At 41.1% G+C, this 21,085-nt stretch overlaps 1 protein-coding gene across 1 annotated transcript in view; it reads left to right on the forward strand.

Moving 5' to 3' along the window:
* The window catches only part of LOC124595721 (E3 SUMO-protein ligase RanBP2), a 294,537-nt gene that overhangs the window by 59,233 nt on the left and 214,219 nt on the right, over nt 1–21,085 (forward strand). Inside the window, exons 3-4 of the mRNA XM_047134587.1 lie at nt 10,247–10,420; nt 11,080–11,249. Coding sequence (XP_046990543.1) covers nt 10,247–10,420; nt 11,080–11,249 — 344 coding nt within the window. The remainder of the gene's footprint in view (nt 1–10,246; nt 10,421–11,079; nt 11,250–21,085) is intronic.

Raw genomic sequence — 21,085 nt, forward strand, 5'->3', positions numbered from 1 at the left:
TCTTTTGTAGTCGTTTCTCCATGTCCCTGTTATTAGCTGTCTCTCCTCATGTCAGGTGGGATTGACATATAATCGTTTTTTAACTAATCTCTGTCTCCATGTTCTATGGTTTTGACCTGGGTGCGTATGAGTCCAATTTTTTTGCGCCAAAAAAAAGAAGAAGAAAAAGAGAAAAAAAAACAGTTGGTTGGAGAAGTATTTGCTGGATCCTTAAAAAGTGTTAAATGACTTGGTAATTGAACACTTCCAGCTGAAAGTGGCCTGTCAAAGTATCTTAACTTCTGGGATGCAAGGCATTAGGTGGTTAGCCTGTTGTGGTAGAGTTCGTAACACCTTTCACTTCTGTAAAGCTTCGTTACATGCTCCAACATAATGGAGATGGACTCTGAGGAGTTATGTGATGAATGGAAAAATATGAGTGTCGTGGAAGTTCAGAGCTATGTGAGGAGTGTCAGTGGCACACTGGAAAAAATTTGCAATGTTTATTCTATTGTTCAACGGTCTGGAATTCCCTGAACATAATTATTGCAGGCTCTATCCATCTTAAGGTCCGACTGTTTGTTCCCAAACCCAATGCGATGCTTAAAATGTCAAAGTTTTGGTCATACCACCATGGCATGTAACGGGAGGGCTCCATGTCAAAGTTGTGGAGGATCAGCTCACAAATAAGGTGATTCATGTAGACTTCCTCTGAAATGTACAAACTTCTCCAGGGATTACCCACTATGGAGCAGTGAGTGTGGGGTTTATAGTGAGGAAAGGAGAATTTAGGAGTTGAAAGTTAAAAGCTGCATACTATATATGGTGAGGCTAAAGAAGCTCCCAAAGCTGTGCAACATCTGCTGTTTGCTACTTCTTTTGCATTGACCCTTAAGAAGCCAGTTACAAAGTGAGAGCTGCCACACAAACTCGGACCACAGATTCAAGTAAGAGTACATGCACTTGTCAGCATACCTGTAAAGGGGGAGGAGTGGGAGCCACAGACATTTAAACCCAAACTTGTTCGGAAGCCATCAATGGCAAGCTTGGAACCCCAGCTGCATACTGCTGCACACCATCAGAAGGCTACTAACAAAGGAATGTTCCAAAGTGTCAGTAAACGATCTTGATGTAACATGATAGGTAGGTAGAGTGACAGAATTGTACAATAAATGTTTTTTTTGTTTGTGTCCAGTTTCGCTTTTAACACACTCGGAAAGGTAATTTTGGATTTTAGGTTTAGAGGGAATAGGTGCGAAACCATGAAATGTGTTCCATATAACAGTTGATATGTAATCAATGTTCTGTATGATCATATTTTGTAATAATTTGAAATTTTTGAAAATACCCTACCACCATTAATTAATTTTCAAAAAGGAAACTTTTATTATAACATAAATTAAAGAAGCTTTCAAGTCGCATACATCCCTGTGTAATAAAGCTTGTTTCTGAAATATAAATTTTGGAAAATAAACTATACACAGTGTACTCGGAAGATTTTCAACATACCGTATTAAAATATCTGAACATTCATTACTGTTCTAATTATTTATTTAACTTATTTGTTTTATGTTTTAAATTGTTGTTGCAAGTTTTACTTTCATGACTTTTTTACTGGTTCACATATGTGTATTTTGTTAATTGAAAAACAAGGAAGCCATTATTACGATAGAAAAGAATTACAGTAATGATAATCTGTAACAAATTGCTTAAAACCTAACATTTTTTACACCATGCACATAAAATGGCGAAATTTCTTCATGTAATATGCACAATGCAGAAGCAAAAGTGAAACAAAATTTAACGGTATTTCAAATTGTCACGTGTGATCTTCTCAAATATCCTGACTTGAACTGTGCATTTATCAGTACATTGCTAAACCTTGGTGAAGGGAATTGATTATGTGCTGTTTACTGTAGCTTGATTGTATTGTTTCTCAAGTAGAGATTGACATCATAATCATTCAACAGGACTAGATCTGAGTGTCTTCTCACAAAGTTTTTTCTAACATTGAAAGCTATACCTGTGGCCTTTAGGATCAGTAGATGTTTGTGCAACTTTAGGCTCCAAAGTGTTACGGAACAACCACCCCTAAAGGAAGGATAATCTTAATAGACGGGGCTAAGAGTGGAGAGCAGCTATTTTTGGTGATGACGGATGCCATTCCTCTCCCGTTCATAATACCACAGGCATACAAGTAATGACACCGGGAGTTCTGTAACCTGTTAAAATTGCAGTGTGTTCTTTATATCTTCCACATCTTGGTCTGTTGGATGCAGATACACTTGCAGATCTCTCCTGGTTACTTCTCACCCGTTCTTCCTCGTGGTAGACTTCAGCGTACAAAGTGTGCTGTGGGGTTCGGCTACCATGTGCTCCAGAGGTCGAAATATCCATTCGGAGAATATCGGCCTTTTTAACTCCGGTCAGATCACACACTTTTCCACAACTGCAGGGTCATCATCAGCCATTGACCTTTGTTTCTGCTCCCAAGCTGTTGTGGACTCAGTTCCACCAATTTACAGTCCAGATTACTACTATCTGGTATGGATTCATCTGGCGACTCAGTGGAAGGTCAAGAGGAGACTGCAAAGATGAATGGTTCAAAGGACAAATTGATTGCTGTTCGAACAACAGGATTGTGCCCAGGAGAAGGTGGACTGTACTACCGGAGGGACCCTGCGAGTTGCCGCAGATTCCATTCCCCTCTCTAGCAACCACTTCAGATGGCCTGTCTCGTGGTGGAGCCAGGCGTCCAGCTTTGTGGAAAGTCAAACACCATTCACTTACAGAAAACATTCATGCCTTCAGATCAGTGAGAGCACAAATGATCTGACTGATAAAAGAACGGAAGAGGAATTACTGGAAGGAAATTATAACTTGCAACTCTGTCTGAAACCAGAGACACTGCTCCAGAACTTGATCAGATTTATTATGCAATGCATCATCCTCTATGCTATGAAACCCAAGGCAAGCCCCTGTCATGTTTGTCAGATTTGATTTGATGGACAGTACCCCAAGATTGGGAAGGAGGCAATATTAATTCCATTGTGGAAACCAGGCAAGGATTTTACTAACCCTAACGGTTACTGGTGTATAGCCCTTACCAGTTGTATTGGGAAGACACTCAAATGCATGGTCAACTGCCACCTTGTGTGGCTCCTTGAATCCCAAGATCACCTATCCCACTCTGTTTTACTATTCTGTCCTTGACAGTTGAACTCTACTGGAACAGCTACTTAAAATTACTTCTTAAGCCGAAACCATTTGGTTGGTGGTGACCTCAAATAAGTGTACGACACTGCTTGGGAGGTGCAACATCCTTAACCAATTTCATGACCAGGAGCTTCATGAATGTCTACCACTTCTTGTCTAATCCCTCAACAGCAACAGCAACAACAACAACAGCAACAACAACAACAACAACAACAACTGTTGCCTTTTGATATCACGTTGATAATGCCATGTCTGTCTGATTGCTAAGTTCAGAAGAATGGGTCAAACCCCATCCCCACAAGGCTGTGTACTCAGTGTCACATTGTTTGCAACCACTGTGAGACTTCAAATCATAGAATATTTTGAAATGTCTCAGCAGAAAGACATTGGGAGCTGACAGGTCACGCCTTCTGCTGTTTCATAGGGCATTTGTCAGGTCACGGCTAGATTATGATGGTGTGGTTTTTGGATTAGCCCGTATTTCTTACCTTAAGATGTTAGGCACTGTCCACCACAGTGGCACTCAGGTATCCTTCGGAGCCTCTTCGACCAGCGTAGTTCAGTCAGTGTGCAGAGGCTGGTGAACCACCACTCTCAATTCAGCAGCATAATCTTCTGGTTTCATACGACCTGAAAATCTCAGCATTGCTTCAGTTGCCGACATTTAGAGCAGTGGTTGACCCTGACTTCGAGCAGCTGTTCAGGAATTGGTCCCATGTGATCAAGCCATCTGGGATACATGCCACTGACTGTCTATAGAATGTGGAGATATAGTGAATACACAGCTAGGGATGGAACAACAAAGCGCACCTTCTGAAACAACTTACAACTTATCATATGGAATTTGTATAGCATTGTGATGACACTGCAGCGGATTCACAGGCATCATCTGTTTTGACTTTCTAAGTGCACAAAAGTGGCCTGTCAAATCTTTCTGGTAGACTAATTGATTCAGCTGATCCATGACTCCGTATCAGTGGCTTCAATACCGTGGCAAGGAGTTGATCTTTTGCTGGGTACCTCTGCTCATAAAGATACAGGGAAATGATACACCCAATAAAGCAGCATGTCAGGATGATTTGTATGTTGGATGTACCATCCCCTTAGATGCTGTCATCTTATTATCTGTCAGTCAAATTGTGTCAGTGGGAAACTGAATGGTTGGAGGGTGGTGGAGAACAAACTGCAGTTGCTCAAATTGACCACACAGGCATGGGCAGTCTCCATGCCCTCCGCACCAAGGGAAGGAAGTGCTGCTTATCAGACTGCGCATAGCACATACCACTTTAACACGTGGTTTGCTCCTCCACCAAAATGTTTTCATCACTCTGAGGCGTTTGTGTTGTGCCACTTTGTTCAGCATGTTTCGGATATGTGTGTCTTATATACTGATATTGGGACAGCCCTTGGGTTGGCTGGAGACATGCCAACATCCTCGCCAATACCGACACCAGTGTTGCATAGGTTCTGAAATTTTGTGAACTCTCAGGCCATATCCAAAAAGTCCACTTAAGTGGACTTTAGTGCATTATAGACTACTCAGCATGTGGACACACACACACACACACACACACACACACACACACACACACACACACACACACAATGGTGGCATGCCGACTTTTCGCCGGGGGTGCTGATGACCATGATGTTCAGTGCCTCATATCCAATATCATCACCGGGATGAAAAAAGCTGAGGGTGGGAAGTAGTTGGGTCCATTTAAAGGAACCAAGAAAAATGTAACCGACATATTTACTCGTGTAATTAAAAACTGCCTTGACATCTTGGGTTGTCGGGTGTTCTGCCGGATATCAGCGTCGTACTTGCACGATATTTCGGTCACGTAGCTCGAGACCTTCATCAGGTGCGACCTGAGTCTCAGGTCGCACCTGATGAAGGTCTGTAGCTACGTGACCGAAATATCGTGCAAGTACGACGCTGATATCCGGCAGAACACCCGACAACCCAAGATATCATTAGATCGCCGGGAAAGCCTGAAGAGTTACAAAAACTGCCTTGCCTGTTGCTATGGATGCAGCCAAAGGACTGGATGCTATGAGGGCATGCTGAAAAGTAAGGCCTCCAAATTATTAATTCTGTTACCAATATCAGTTGAGGTATTACTTGTCATGCATATTACTTAGTAGAATTTCCTGCTTCACCGTTGAGGAAGTTGGTACCAATTGCTGTTGTAAGGATCCAAATTGTTAACTTCTAATGTGGCAGTGTGTAACATAACTATGTCAGTGGATGGGAAACAGTGTGCTGTAATCGAATTTTTAACTGCAGAAAATTGCATCCTCACATGGAGCACCATCTCCTTCAACATAACAATGTCAGACCACACAAGATTGCTGAGACATCTGCAACAATTAGACATAATTTCTCATCCTCTGTACAGCCCTGGATTGGTCCCATCCGATTTTCTTCTGTTTCCAAAACATAAAGAACAACTCTGTGGACTTCACTTTAATAGTGATGAAGCGGAGCAAGCAGAGGTGAGGTTGCAAAACTGTTATGGATAGAGGCGAAATGGCTCATAATCAATAACCACATATTAGTTACTAAGGGTCACTTGCTTTATTTGTAGAACTAATCACCTTGCACACCCAGGAGACTCAGAATACGTTTTACATTATGAGGGTAGGTCAAAAATTATCTGAACTTCCTTAAAAAACTACTCTTGCAGCATCATCATCATCAGCAGGAGTAGTAGTAGTAGTAGTAGTAGTAGTAGTATGTTCTGCAAATGCATGCTTGCAGTTGATGCTACTGTTATGACGTGCGCCTCGCTTGACCTTCATCACAGCAGAAGTCAGCTGGCGGTGGCAGTGTAAACATCTTCACTTCACTTGCAGTTTGCATGGGATGAGTTGGTCGACATTCATAAGCAACTGGAAATTGCCTCGACTACTGTCAAATGATTGGCAGTTGCTGTGAATCAGTGTGTTGGAAGAGCTCCCAAGAGTTGTGTACTTGTGATACCTGTACGAGAGGTACCTCAAGTACTACACTCTCCAGTGGATCTTGTCTTCTCTGCAGAAAGTACAGGATCTGTCATTACTCTTCAACTTGACAGTGAGTGGTATGTCAATGATAGAGCTCTGCGTCCTGCACGGGGTGTCGGGTACCAGGGAGGACTCGAGGTGTTATAGTGATTTCCCTAACCTGCAAGTTTGAGGTTCTGTCTTTCACTGAAATTGAAACTGAGCCAATGGGGCTCATTTCGCCTGTTTTGTCCGGTGTCAATAAGAGAGAAACATGCAAGGGTAGAGGTGTACTAATCGTTGGCAGTTCAAACATAAAGCTAATGATGGCACCTCTTAGGGAAATGGCAGCAAGGGGCAGGACAGGACAGGACAGGACACAAGGTGCACTCAGTGTGTTTGCCTGAGGGCCTTACCCATCATGTTGAAGAGGCTATTCCAGCAACCATTTAGGGAACATGGTGCAAGAAACTCCAGATTGGGGTGCACGAAAAAATGATGTCCCTCATTTGGTCTCTGAGGTCATACTTGGGTCATTCCAGCAACTGACAGAGCCAGTTGAGAAGACCAGCCTTGTGCATTGAGTTTTAATGAATCTCACAGTTTGCAACATTGTCTCCAGAACTGATCATGGCCATTTGTTCAGTCAAGTGGAAGGATTGGACTAGAGACTTTGAAGCTCCTGTGTCAAGCTAGGCTGAGACTTCCTGGACTTGCGCCATAGGGTTGAGAACTGTTGGGTCTCCTAAATGGGTCAGGTGTGAACTACATATCAGAGGCTGCTACTCAGTTAGCCGACTGTGTTGTTTTTAAATTAGGTGAGTCTCTGACCAATCCAGTTAATGAGAGCTGTAGGAAACATGCAAGTATCAGTGTAAGAGTGAAAGAAGTGGCTCCCACAGGCGAGGGTATTTAAGTTTCTAAGGGTAAACTGCCAAAGCATTTGCAACAAAAGAGTTTGATGTGCTCATGAAAAGGAATGTAGATCACATAATACCAGGTACAGAAAGCTGGTTGAAACCTGAAATTGGTAAGTAAGATTTTTGGGAAAATTTAAGTGTATATCGAAACAATAGGCAAATGGAAAATGGAGGTGGTGTATTTGTGCAGTAGACAAGAAACTCCAATCTGCTGAGGTAGAAATTGAAGCTGCATGTGAGATTGTTTGGGCAAGACTCATTATCGGGGTTGGGCATAAAATGATGATTGAATCTATCGCCCACCAGACTCATCTCTTGATGTATCCGAAAACTTCATTGGTGGAGACTTAAATCATCCATCAATTAATTGAACAAATCTCAGCTTTTTTTATGTTGGGCATTATAAAACACACTGTGAAACATTACTAAATGCCTTCTCTGAAAACTGTGTAGAACAGATAGTTAGGGACACCATTCATGATCGAACATGATCGAAGTATGTTGGATCTAATGGCAACAGATAGACCTGACCTCTTTGAGGATGTCCTCATTAAATTTGGTGTCAGTGACCACGATGTGATTGTGCAACAATGATTATTGAAGTACAAAGAACAAAAACAAGCAAAAAGATACATATGTTTAGTAAACTAGACAAAAGATCAGTAGTGTTGTATCTCAATAGGAAATTGAATTTCCAGCACAGGGCAGGAGCATGTAGAGGAGCTCTGGCTCAAGTCTAAAACAATAGTTGAACGTGCACTGGATAGGTATGTACCCAGTAGAACAGTCAATAATGGGAGGGAACCCCCATAGTATAGAGTCACTGTAAAGAAACTTCTAAAGATACAGAGATTACTGCTTAATAGGTTTAAAACAAAGCATAGGGCTATAGATGGAGTTTCTGAATTAAATGTGTTTGGCTGTCAAGAGAGCAACACAAGACTTCAATGACTACCATAGCAGTTATTGTCGAATGATATTTCACAAACCCAAAGAAATTCTGGTTGTATGTAAAGGCTGTTAGTAGCTCCAAAGTTAGTGTCCAATCCCTAGAAAATAAGACAGGAACTGCATCTGAGGGTGCTGAAATGCTTAACTGAGTTTTCAAATGCTTCTTTATAGAGGAAAGCAGAGGACAATTGCCCCAGTTCTCCTCTGGACTTTACTCTTCTTTAATGATAAAAAGCATCGGTTTAATTTTCAAATTGCAGCTTGTATTGGCACAGAATAGCAGTGTGAGATGGTCTTCATTGGCTTTTGACCGTGCAGTACATTCTCCTCTGCTGTTATAAAGTTACACTTCAGTATCTTTTTCCCGTATAGATCTGTCTCATCACAATTAAAAACCTCTTATGGCAGAGCATCTTGAAGTTACTGATGAAGTTCTCTGGTGCCCTTGTATCGGAGCTGGCTGCTTCGCCATACCTCACAATGCTGTGGATGCCAGTTCTTTTCTTAAACTCCTCGAACCACCCATGACATCCCTTAAACACTTCTTCGGCCACAGATGATCCTAGAGTTGGCTTAACGAGGCCAGTGAAAATCATTCTCACCTTTTAACAAATGATTTTCTTGCTAATAGTGTCGCCTTGCAATTGTTTCTCATTAATCCATATAAGGAGCAATCATTTGACATCGTCCAGACTACAAAACCGTTGTTTGGATACTCTTGTCTTTCCCTTTGAAGCATCTATCTCCTTAATCTTGTCCTTGTTCTTGAGGATAGTGCAAATAGTTGATGTAGACCAATAGTTGATGTAGACCAATAGTTGATGTAGACCAATAGTTGATGTAGACCAATAGTTGATGTAGACCAATAGTTGATGTAGACCAATAGTTGATGTAGACCAATAGTTGATGTAGACCAATAGTTGATGTAGACCAATAGTTGATGTAGACCAATAGTTGATGTAGACCAATAGTTGATGTAGACCAATAGTATGTGCATGCTAAATCAGCAACAGTCACATCACGTGTGCGTTTTTCAGTGAGTGTACGTTTTGTTTCTAAGTTCATTCTCATTCTCTCAATGGTCGTCCTCTCACAGTTCTATCTTTGGGGACATTTCTACAAATGTTGTTAAAGCTTGCACACAAAAAAGTGTGAACACAAGTCTGTAAAAACGGGTAATCACTAGCTTCACCAAGACGATAGCAGAAAGAGTGCTAAAACGGGCTGGAGTATGTCCTAAAGACATTGTTCATATGCCACTGTCGACAATGAAAGAGTTCATTTTGTTGAATATTGCCCCGGTGGGCACAAACGGCTGGTGATGTCACACTAAGTCATCGTCACTCTTTATTCAAAACTGTCGTTGAGACAGACATTTTTTTACAATTTGTTCTGCATAATACTTTCTATCGTTACCCAGATTTTATTGATCTTTGATGCACAGTTTCCATTTCTGCTTAGAGGATGCACCAATGTCCTCATTTGTAACTGCGTGTGTGTGTGTGTGTGTGTGTGTGTGTGTGTGTGTGTGTGTGTGTGTGTGTGAAAGTAACCGAAAAGCTTTGTCTGGAACCTCATAAGCAAATTTACCAATTAGGCAAGTCATCATACCAGTGATAGACAGAGAAAAAAAAACTGCTATAATTAGCCATTTTGATGGTATCTGGCATCAAGACACTGAAAAGCTTGTGAGCAACTGCTGGCCTCTAAATGTTATCACTACAATGTGAGAGAGATGATTCTGCTTTCTCTGAGCAGGCCATTCATAAATCTTTTGTTTCTTCTGATCCAGATCAGACACATTACTATTGCTGCCTTGTGTGTAGTTTACCTAAAAAGTGCCTGTAGATTTACAGATAGAAATTAACTGTGATTGTGTATTGTTATCCCAACAGACAATTGTTAGCAAAATAAGCTATTTCTAATTTGTATCTCCAAAACAGCGTCACCATTAATTTTTAAGCACTTGTCATAGATGTCACAATTTGCAACAATCAACTTGATACAGCGTTCAGAGTTACTCTACCCAACTAAAACTATTACTGTGAGAATATTAATTGTAGTCTGATTTTACTTCAGATGCTTATATGATTAAAATGACAGTTCTTTTCAGCTTTTTGTTTTTGTAAGTACCTGTATGTACCTATATTTGATTGGCTAAAGTTTTGTTGAAATTAATGTTGTCTGTGTAGTTTGTGATCTTCTGGGAGAGAGTGATCTTTCCATTGACTTGGGCCGTGTCCGATACTGGTGTGAACGTGCTTCACAGCTATATCCTCATCATCCTGCCGTATTTAGGCTGAAGGAACGGCTTCTGTCTACAAAAGGAGAGGAGAGTCTTCACGAGTTAGAAGCACTGATATCATGTAAGTTTCAAATGATCTTTAATGTGCTACAGATACCAAGAGCCCTTTTACCAGTTAGGAGGAATGTAATAACGAGGATGTGGTTCAGAGAAACACAGTTGAAAAATATGGTTAAGCCTTCAGTTTGATTCATTGGGACAAATGTGTGGAACAGAATAAGAACACATGGAGGTTACAAAGAGAATGAAAAAAGACTTCCAGTACTGGATCTCCAGTGGCACGTAGTGCAAGCCATCCATTATTACTTTCTATTTATTCCTTGTAACACATCTGTCTCCCAGGTTTGGTGCAACACCTTCCTTAAACACTCGACTTAACAACTTTCGATATTCCCGTCATTGCTGTGATGCAAAGGTTTTGATTAGCCAATACTAGTTTCAGTGGTATTTTTAAAGTCTTTTATTTCTGTTTCATTAACTAGTATGATTTAATTAGTAGACATTCATTGCTCTCATAGGTGTTCTTCGTGGTCACCTTATACTTTCACTTTGAATAAATATATTAATTTTTCCTGACAGATAGAGAAGCTAGTAAACATTAACAGTGGCAAAGGATGTGTGATTCGCATTTGTTTTTTGGTCTCTTATGACAGCAGTTTTGTCTGCACAATCTGATCAGCAATTTTTTTCTTAATAACATCTCACTATAATTATTTGCAGCGGAAATGTCAGCAAGACCATCAGATGTTTCTCTGAGAATCCGTCTTATCAAGCTGTATCGAGAAGCAGACAGACTTAAGGATGCTTATGATCATATTGTCGAAGTTGAGCGAAGATCATTGTTTAGAGAGAACTTGGAATGGTATGAATGCATCAGTGTTGTTTTGAAGGTGAGAAAGTATTTTATTTTCCTAATTTAAATATTAGGGCAAGTTGTAGTGACATATTAAACCTATTTTGAAGCAAACTCCTTGATACTGTATAAAATATAATTATCTCAAATAGTGATACTGTGTTTGCTTATAATAAGATTATGAAAGTCTGCTACCTATACATTTTTTACAGTGATTTTCCAATATTTGTGTATCAGTGTTACTTTTCTTAAGATAAGTTCTTGTCAAATTCTAAATTCTGGAATTGAACATCATAGATACACATGGAGGTGATGAGCCATGGGATGGTGATACGCACATGTACAGATGATGTAGTATAGCCTACACAAGTTATAAAAGGATAGTGGATTGTTGGTTGTTGGAGCTCTCACTTGTACTCGGTGATTAATATTAAGAAGTTACTGAAGTAATTATGGCTGCACATTGGTAATTAACAGACTTTGAATGCTGAATGGTAGTTGGAGCTAGATGCATGGGACGTTCAGTTTCAGAAATTGTGGGGAATTCAATGTTTAGACATCTACAGTGTCGACATTGTGTGGAGGGTACCAGAAATTTCAGGCATTACCTCTCACCACTGGCAATCAGACAGGTCCTGATTTCAGTTGGTAATAGCTGGTGGTAGCATCAATGTCGCACAGACCACATGAAGCCGTAGACCTAAGTTAAGAAAAAGGTACGTTGCAAGCTGGTGGTGGCTCTGTAATGTTTGTTGTGTTTACATGGAATCGACCAAGTCCTCTGGTCCAACTGAACTGATCATTGAATGGAAATGGTTATGTTTGGCTACTTGTAAACCATTTGCAGAGACCATTTGAAGCCCTTCGTGGACTTCATGTTCCTAAACTAAGACAGAATTTTTATGGCCGAGAATGAGCCATGTCAGCAGGCCAGAATTGTTCACAATTGGTTTGAAGAACATTCTGGACAATTCAGGCAAATGATTTGGCCTCCCGGATTGGCAAACATGAATCACATCAAAAATTTGAGACATAATTGAGAGGTTAGTGCATGCTCAAAATTGTACATTGGCAACACATTCACAGTTATGGACCGCTATAGAGGCAGCACGGCCCAGTCTTTCTGCAGGGAACTTTTGATGGTGTGTGCATGCCACATAAAGTTTTTGCACTGTGCCTGGCAAAAGGTGTGGCACAATATTATGAGGTACCGTATGATTTTTCACCTCACTGTAAAGCCTTACCAACATTGATTTTATTTCATAATTAGAACAGTTTTAAATATATTAAAACGAAGCTCATTGAGAAAATGACTAATAAATAAGTCATAAATTAATGTTCGCACCTGTATACATAATGCATCACCAGTTGGAAAGAGCTAAAGAATATATGGCATTGCAGTACTTTCGAAACATTAGAGGCCATTGTTATTGTTAATATACCTATTACATACTTTGTGCAGCAGCATGACATTTTTTACAAATAACTAAGTTGACATGAATACATGGTCTGTTCAAAAAATTCCAGAACATTTGTAATTTTGTGCCAATGTGTGTTTAGAGGGAAATCTATTTGTCATCCGTGCACACGTCTGTGTTTAATGTGTAACTGTTGGAAGTTTCATTGCTGTAAGTCTGTTAGGCATTATTCAGTGCTGCATTAAGGAGAACATTGTGTTGCACAGTTTGGGAATTTTAAGATGGCACAGTTAGAGGAGGAATGTGTCAGCATTAAATTTTGCGTGCAACTCAGGAAAACCAATACAAAGAGAGACCAGATAGTGCAGGAAGTCAACAGTGATGAGTGCTTAAGCTATACTCCATGTTACAAATGGTTAACACGGTTTAAAAATGGCAGGACGGAAGTAGAGGTGACCCTCATTCAGGACACCCTTCAGTCTCTACTGATGATGCTCTGTCAGTAATGTCAACTGAAAACTGACTGTCAGAGATTGCAAAAGAACGTAACCTTTCAGTTCGATCATGTCATGAAATCCTGACACAGCATCTTGAAATGCATCGTGTGGATGCAAAGTTCGCCCCACGGCTCATGAGTTAACACCAGAAAGACCTTCCTCTCGCAATCTGTGAAGAGCTTTTGGATCGCCCAAATGAGAATTAGATGTTCCTTAAGAGAATCGTAACTGGTGATGAGACTTGGGTCAGTGATGAAGATGCTGAGACCAAGGTTCAGTCTTCACAGTGGGTCAGGAAAAGTTCTCCATGGCCAAAAAGCTCATTAGGTCAGGTCAAATGTGAAAGCCATGCTGATAGTTTTCTTTGGCTCTGAAGGATAAGTTCATGATGAATTTGTACCACAGAAACAAACTGTTAATTGATGATATTATCGGCACTTGTCATGATGCCTGGGAGAAAATGTGAGCAGGAAATGGCCTGAAATGTGAGACAATTCATGGCTCTTGCATCACGATAATGCGATAATTCACCTGCACATTTATCCCATTGGTGCGTGACTATTGCACAGGAAACCAAATCACTGTGCTGCCTCATCCTCCAGATCTGGACCCTGCAGACTTTTATTTCCGAAGTTGAAAACCATTGAAAGGATGAAAATTTGCAACGATAGACAAGATCAAATACGCAGATGACACTTAGCGCGATCCAGCAAGAGACGTACCAAGACTCCTTCCGGCAGTGGAAACTGCATTGGAAGCAGTGTATCAATTGTGGAGGAGAGTATTTCAAAGGAGACCATGCACAATAAGTAAAAGGTAAGCACAGAAAAATATTGTGTACAAAGTTCTGGAATTTTTTGAACATACCTCATATGTTGTAAACTACGTAGTAAATAATTCAAACATTACTGTAAGTTGTGTTTTAAGGTATCTTAGAAATTTGGTTTCCATTAAAATGACCAACAAATTAAACAATATTGTTGAAGTTCATATTGCCATCAAGTTATGGATGGAATCTGTCCTGAACATGGAACACTCCCCCTGATTTCGATCTGACTTGAGAATGAAGCAGAATAATTACAGTGCAATACTTAATAACAGTTGTTTTGAATACAACTGCAGAATTAGATTACGAACAGAACTTTTCATTGTTTACAATACCCCATTTAATCCACTTATGAATCTGCTCAAAACATAATAAAATATCTGTTCTTTCGGTGTTCATAACTTCAAATTCTGAATTGTGTAGTGACAAGATAGTAAGTGATAGTTTTTACACATACTCTATATATGGCACTGTTATCTTGCTACTGTAATAGTTGGTGGTGGTGGTGGTGGTGGTGGTGGTGGTATGTCAGTTGTAAACCTCTGTTAGTATTACTTCCAAATACAGTATTAAATAGTGCCAGTCACAGTTTGTTAAGTAAATGTAGAAGAAACGTAGAATCACAGACAGGCACAATTAAAAAAAAAAAAAAAAAAAAAAAACAACCTAATTATATGCTTTTTGCCAAAAGGCCTTCCGAAGTAAAAAGCACACAAGTTCACATAAGCGTAACTCGCACACACATGACCACTGTCTCTGGCCGCTGCAGCCAGACTGAATTGTAGCTGCACGTGGTGGGAGCAGCGAGCTGGTGGGTTGGTGAAGAGGCAGTGTGGGGGTGGAGATGAGATAGGGCTTGAGATGCAGTTTGGGGGAAAGGGGGGGCGGCAGGAAGAAAAATATATTGAAGGGGAAAAGGACTACTGGGTGCATTGGTGGAATGGAAGTCTGTGTTGTGCTGTGCTGGAGTGGAAGCAGAGAATGGGATAAGTAAGTGGAGGACCGGTACTAGCAAACGCCGAGACCAAGGGGGCTTACGGGAATGTGGGATATATTGCAGGGAGGATTCCCTCCTTTGCATTTCAGAAAAGCTGGTGTTTGTAGGTGGGATCCTAATGGTGCAGGCTGTGAATCAGTTGTTGGAGTGAAGCGCTTTGTGTTGCACGGCATGTTCAGCCACTGGATATCCAGCTGCCTCTTGTCCACAATGTATCGGTGACCATTCATGCAAATGTACAGCTTCTTAATCGCCGTGCCCACGCAGAAAGCAGCACAGGGTTTGCAGCTTGATTTGTTGATTACAGGACTGCTTCCACAAGCAGCTTTGCCTTTGGTGGGAAGAGAGATGCCTGTGAGGAGACTGAAGTAGATGGTGTTGGGACAGTGTATGGGATAGGTCTTGCATCTTCCTTTATTTCAAGGATATGAGGATATGAGCCTGAGCCACGAGGCAAGGGGTTGGAGGCAGGGATAGAGAAAGGAAGAATGACAGTATTGTATAGATTGGTGAGGTGGTGGAATACTGTGAGAGGGGTGGGAAGGATAGCAGCTAGAATATGGTTCATGGAGTGAGGGAGGGAGGGGAGGTAGGGAGCGAGAGAGAGAGAGAGAGAGAGAGAGAGAGAGAGAGAGAGAGAGAGAGAGAGAGAGAGAGGGGGGGGGGAGGTGGTAGGTGACTGCAGAGACAAAAGAATGGGAGATCTGTTTCTGTCTAAGGTTGGGTTGATAATTTTGGTCTGTAAAGGCGTCAGTGAGACCCTGGTTCTATTCGGCAGAGGACTGCTTGTCACTGCATATGCAATGACCACAGGTGGCTGGGCTGTGTGGGACTTCATGGTATAAGATGGCAGTAGCTGTTGAAGTGGAGGTACTGCTTGTGGTCGGTAGGTATAATATGAATGGAGGTACTGGTGTATCCATACTTGCAGTGGAGCTCCACATCAAGGAAGGTGGCTTGGTGGGTTGAGGAGGATCAGGTGCAGCAAATAGGGAGATAGTGTGGAGGTTCTGGAGGAATGTGGATAGGGTGCACTCACCGTCAGCCCAGGTCATGAAGATGTCAACAATGAATGTGAAACAGGTCAGTGGTTTGGGATTGTGGGTGGTAAGGGAGGATTCTTGTAGAGGGCGCATGAATAGATCAGTGTAACATGGGGCCATGTGAGTGCCCATTGCTGTACAATGAATTTGTTTGTAGATGTTGCCTTCAAAGGAGAGGCAATTATGGGAGAGGCTATAGTTGGTCATAGTGAATTGGGTTTATGGACATGAGGAAGCATGTAGACGATAGGAGTGCAGGGATGAGGGGAGAGGTGCACTCAGGGGAAAGGTTCTGGGATGGACCCAAGGATTCTGTGGAGGCACTGGAAATCTTGCTGGTTTTTTGGAATGGGGTCGCTGTGGCATGGTTTATAGATGGGTGACTTCGATAGCTGATGGAGGCTCTCCACCCTGTGATCTGTATTGTTAAAGACACAGAGGTGGAGAGTTTGTTGGCTGTTAGGATTATAATGTTGGGATCAGTTCTAAGGTGGTGGATTATGGTCTGTTAGGTTGGTTTCCATGGCGAGTGGCGCCTTCATTTGATTCTCATTCCATCTGGTAAGTCTTCAATGACTCAAGGTACTGGGTGACTTTTCCAAACTCTTCCCATTTCCTAAAAATCGCTAGTCCTCCTCCTTCATCCCTCTTCCTTTCCCTTCAACCCTCCAATCAGAAAGAGTTACTGGCTCAGAAAGCTTGCAATTTCTTTGATCTTTACTAGTGTGTGTTCTCCTGCTGCCACTTGGTGAATATGTTTTATCTGTCCAGTTATATTATCATCAAATACATCACAGAAAAATAACTTAAAACTAAGTTTTGCTCTCTAAATTGCTTTATGGTTTAGGATACATTGATTTGTCAGATGTCACTTGTTCTATATCAAAAATTCTGTGCTCAAGAATCTTAGCATTTGTGGGAAGCAGGAGTTGGCAAATGCTGTCCGTAGTTGAGCCTTTGGAGATAAAATATATAGCTGCTTCAAGAACATATTTCCTCCACCAACAAATCTATACCAAATTTGTGGCCGAGTTAGCCCTCTTTTAACTACATTCTATCGTAGATCCCTCAAACAAAAAACCATGCCCAGTTCTTGGAAAAAGGCACAGATCACACCAGTCTATGACAAGAAGTGATCTACAAAACTGCATTCCAATATCCTCGACATAGATTTGTTGTAGAATCTTAGAACATACTCTGAGTTCAAACAAAATTAGGTATATTGAAAAAGAATGACCTCAGTGCCAGGCAGCATCCTACATGTGAACCCAAATTGCACTTCTCTCACATTACATACTGAAAACTTTGGATCAAGGCAGTCAGGTAGATCCTGTTTTTCTTGATTTCAGGAAAGCATTTGACTCGGTACCACACCTGTACTTACTACCAAAAGTATGATCGTATAGGATATCAAGTGAAATTTGTGACTATTGAGTACCTTGTGTTGGGGAGCATGCAGCATGTTATCTTGGATGTAGAAGTAACTTCAGAAGTGGCCCATAGAAGTGTGTTGGGACCATTGCTGTTCATGTTGTGTATTAATGATATTAAAAGACAATATTAATAGTAAAATCAAACTTTTTGTAAAGGATGCAATTATCTGTAATGAAGTACTGTCTGAAAGTAGCTGTACAAGTAGTCAGTGTTGCAGGGATTGGCAACTTGCTTTAAATGTTGAGAAATATAAAATTGTGCACTTCACAAAACAAAAACACAGTAACTTGTACAAATACCTGGGTATAACAATTCATAGGGGTACGAATGATCACATAGTTGCAGTCGTGGGTACAGCAGGTGGTAGTCTTTGGTTTGGGGAAACATAATCAGTCTGCAAAGGAGATAGCGTACAAATCACTTTAAATGATGACTCTAAGAATACACAACTTCCTACATTTCACTCGTGTAGGGATCATGAGGATAAGATTAAAATAATTCCTGCATGAGCAGAGGCATTCAGTCAGCAATTTTTGCCCTGATCCACACATGAATGGAACAGGAAGAAATCCTAATAACTGTTATTATGGGACACACTCTCTACCATGCATTTCATGGTGGTTTGCAGAATGTAGATGTACAGTGGAACTTCAATTTTACATTTTTCGTGATTCTACGCCATAAATTCGTAGCCCCTGTGAAAAGTCCATAAGATCAATGCTAAAACTTCCCCGATTTTACATTTCTACCGAGTAAGGTTTACCTCGATTTTAAGTTCTTATTCAAATGAGTTAAAAGTGGCACAAAAGGCAGATCGTTTGCACGACAGGTGACGGTGGAGTTAAGGGAATATTTTAGGCTGCTATGGAGAGGGGAAACATGAGAGAAGAAATACTGACCTAATACGCGATCGGTGTTGTCAACAAATCTTGCAACATTTATCTTCATCACGCAATTATGATACAACTACCACTTGGTTGAAGTGCTAATGGAAAAACAAGACAGTCGAAGCAATGTGTTCCAGACCGAGCCAGCATGTGACGAAGGTGCCCAACCACCATTTTTTCTTGTGCCACTTATAACTCAGCCTAATCTCTTTGCATGTATTTTCGATGTTCTGTATTTAGCCACAATATCTATCGACAACCTTTTTAAGTTCAAGCACTGAGTCTCGAAGAACATGCTCGGTCATAATTGAGGAAACATCGCCCATTTCTCAACCTCCACTGTTGGGTGGAGAAATGTAGGGTCCCCCTGAATAGGTCAGGCGTGCACTACACGCAGGAAGCGGCTACAAGGGTAGCGGAGTACATGTGGAGTGCACATGTGGGTTTTTTAGGTTAGAGAATACCCTCCCTAGGCCCGACAAGACGCCTCCTGAGACGCGGCAAGGTAGGAGTAGGCAGAATGCAACAGGGAATAACAATATTAATGTGCTAATAATAAACTGCAGGAGGGTCTATAGAAAGGTCCCATAACTGCATTCATTAATAAACGGTCACAATGCCCACATAGTACTGGGGACAGAAAGTTGGCTGAAACCAGATGTAAACACTGATGAAATTCTAAACTCAGATTGGAATGTATACCGCAGAGACAGGCTGGACAGTGAAGGGGGAGGCGTGTTTATAGCGATAAGAAGTGCAATAGTATCGAAGGAAATTGACGGAGATCCGAAATGTGAAATAATTTGGGTGAAGGTCACTGTTAAAGCAGGCTCAGACATGGTAATTGGATGTCTGTAGGCCCCCTGGCTCAGCAGCTGTTGTGGCTGAGCACCTGAAGGATAATTTGGAAAATATTTCGAGTAGATTTCCCCACCATGTTATAGTTCTGGGTGGAGATTTTAATTTGGCGGATATAGACTGGTAGACTAAAACGTTCATAATGGGTGGCAGGGACAAAGAATCCAGTGAAATTTTTTAAAGTGCTTTATCTGAAAACTACCTTGAGCAGTTAAACAGATAACCGACTCATGGTGATGACATATTAGACCTTCTGGTGATAGACAGACCCAAACTATTTGGAACAGTTAACGCAGAACAGGGAATCAGTGATCATAAAGCGGTTACTGTATCGATGATTTCAGCTGTAAATAGAAATATTAAAAAAGGTAAGAAGATTTTTTTGTTTAGCAAAAGTAACAAAACTCAGATTTCAGGATACCTGATGGCTCAACACAAAAGTTTTGTTTTAAGTACAGATAGTGTTGAGGATCAGTGGACAAAGTTGAAAACCATGGTACAATATGCGTTAGATGAGTATGTGCCAAGCAAGATCGTAAGAGATGGAAAAGAGCTACTGTGGTACAACAACAGAGTTAGAAAACTGCTGTGGAAGCAAAGGGAACTTCACAGCAAACATAAATATAGCCAACGCCTTGCAGACAAAAAAAAAATTACGGGAAGCTAAATGTAATGTGAGGAGGGCCATGCGAGAGGCGTTCAATGAATTCGAAAGTAAAGTTATATGTACTGACTTGGCAGAAAATCCTAAGAAATGTTGGTCTTACCTCAAAGCGGTATGTGGATCAAAACAAAATGTCCAGACACTCTGTGACCAAAATGGTACTGAAACAGAGGATGACAGACTAAAGGCCGAAATACTAAATGTCTTTTTCCAAAGCTGTTTCACAGAGGAAGACTGCACTGTAGTTCCTTCTCTAGATTGTCGCACAGATGAGAAAATGGTAGATATCGAAATAGGCGACAGAGAGATAGAGAAACAATTAAAATCGCTCAAAAGAGGAAAGGCCGCTGGATCTGATGAGATACCAGTTCGATTTTACATAGAGTACGCGAAGGAACTTTTCCCCCCTTCTTGCAGCGGTGTACCGTAGGTCTCTAGTAGAGTGTAGTGTTCCAAAGGATTGGAAAAGGGCACAGGTCATCCCCGTTTTCAAGAAGGGATGTCGAACAAATGTGCAGAACTATAGACCTATATCTCTAATGTCGATCAGTTGTAGAATTTTGGAACACGTATTATGTTAGGGTATAATGACTTTTCTGGAAACTAGAAATCTACTCTGTGGGAATCAGCGTGGTTTTCGAAAAAGACGATCGTGTGAAACCCAGCTCGCGCTATTCGTTCACGAGACTCAGAGGGCCATAGACACGGGTTCCCAGTTAGATGCCGTGTTTCTTGACTTCCGCAAGGCGTTTCATACAGTTCACCACAGTCATTTAATGAACGTAGTAAGAGCATATGGACTAGCAGACCAATTGTGTGATTGGATTGAAGAGTTCCTAGATAACAGAACGCAGCATGTCATTCTCAATGGAGAGAAGTCTTCCGAAGTAAGAGTGATTTAAGGTGTGCCGCAGGGGAGTGTCGTAGGACCATTGCTATTCACAATGTACATAAATGACCTTGTGGATGACATCGGAAGTTCACTGAGGCTTTTTGCGGATGATGCTGTGGTATATCGAGAGGTTGTAACAATGGAAAGTTATACTGAAATGCAGGAGGATCTGCAGCGGTATGACGCATGGTGCAGGGAATGGCAATTGAATCTCAATGTAGACAAGTGTAATGTGCTGCAAACACATAGAAAGAAAGATCCCATATCATTTATCTACAGTATTCAGTTAATTCCATAAATTATCTTGGAGTACGCATTAGGAGTGATTTAAAATAGAATGATCATATAAAGTTGATC

Source organism: Schistocerca americana, chromosome 2 (assembly GCF_021461395.2).
Source record: "Schistocerca americana isolate TAMUIC-IGC-003095 chromosome 2, iqSchAmer2.1, whole genome shotgun sequence".
Classification (NCBI taxonomy): domain Eukaryota; kingdom Metazoa; phylum Arthropoda; class Insecta; order Orthoptera; family Acrididae; genus Schistocerca; species Schistocerca americana.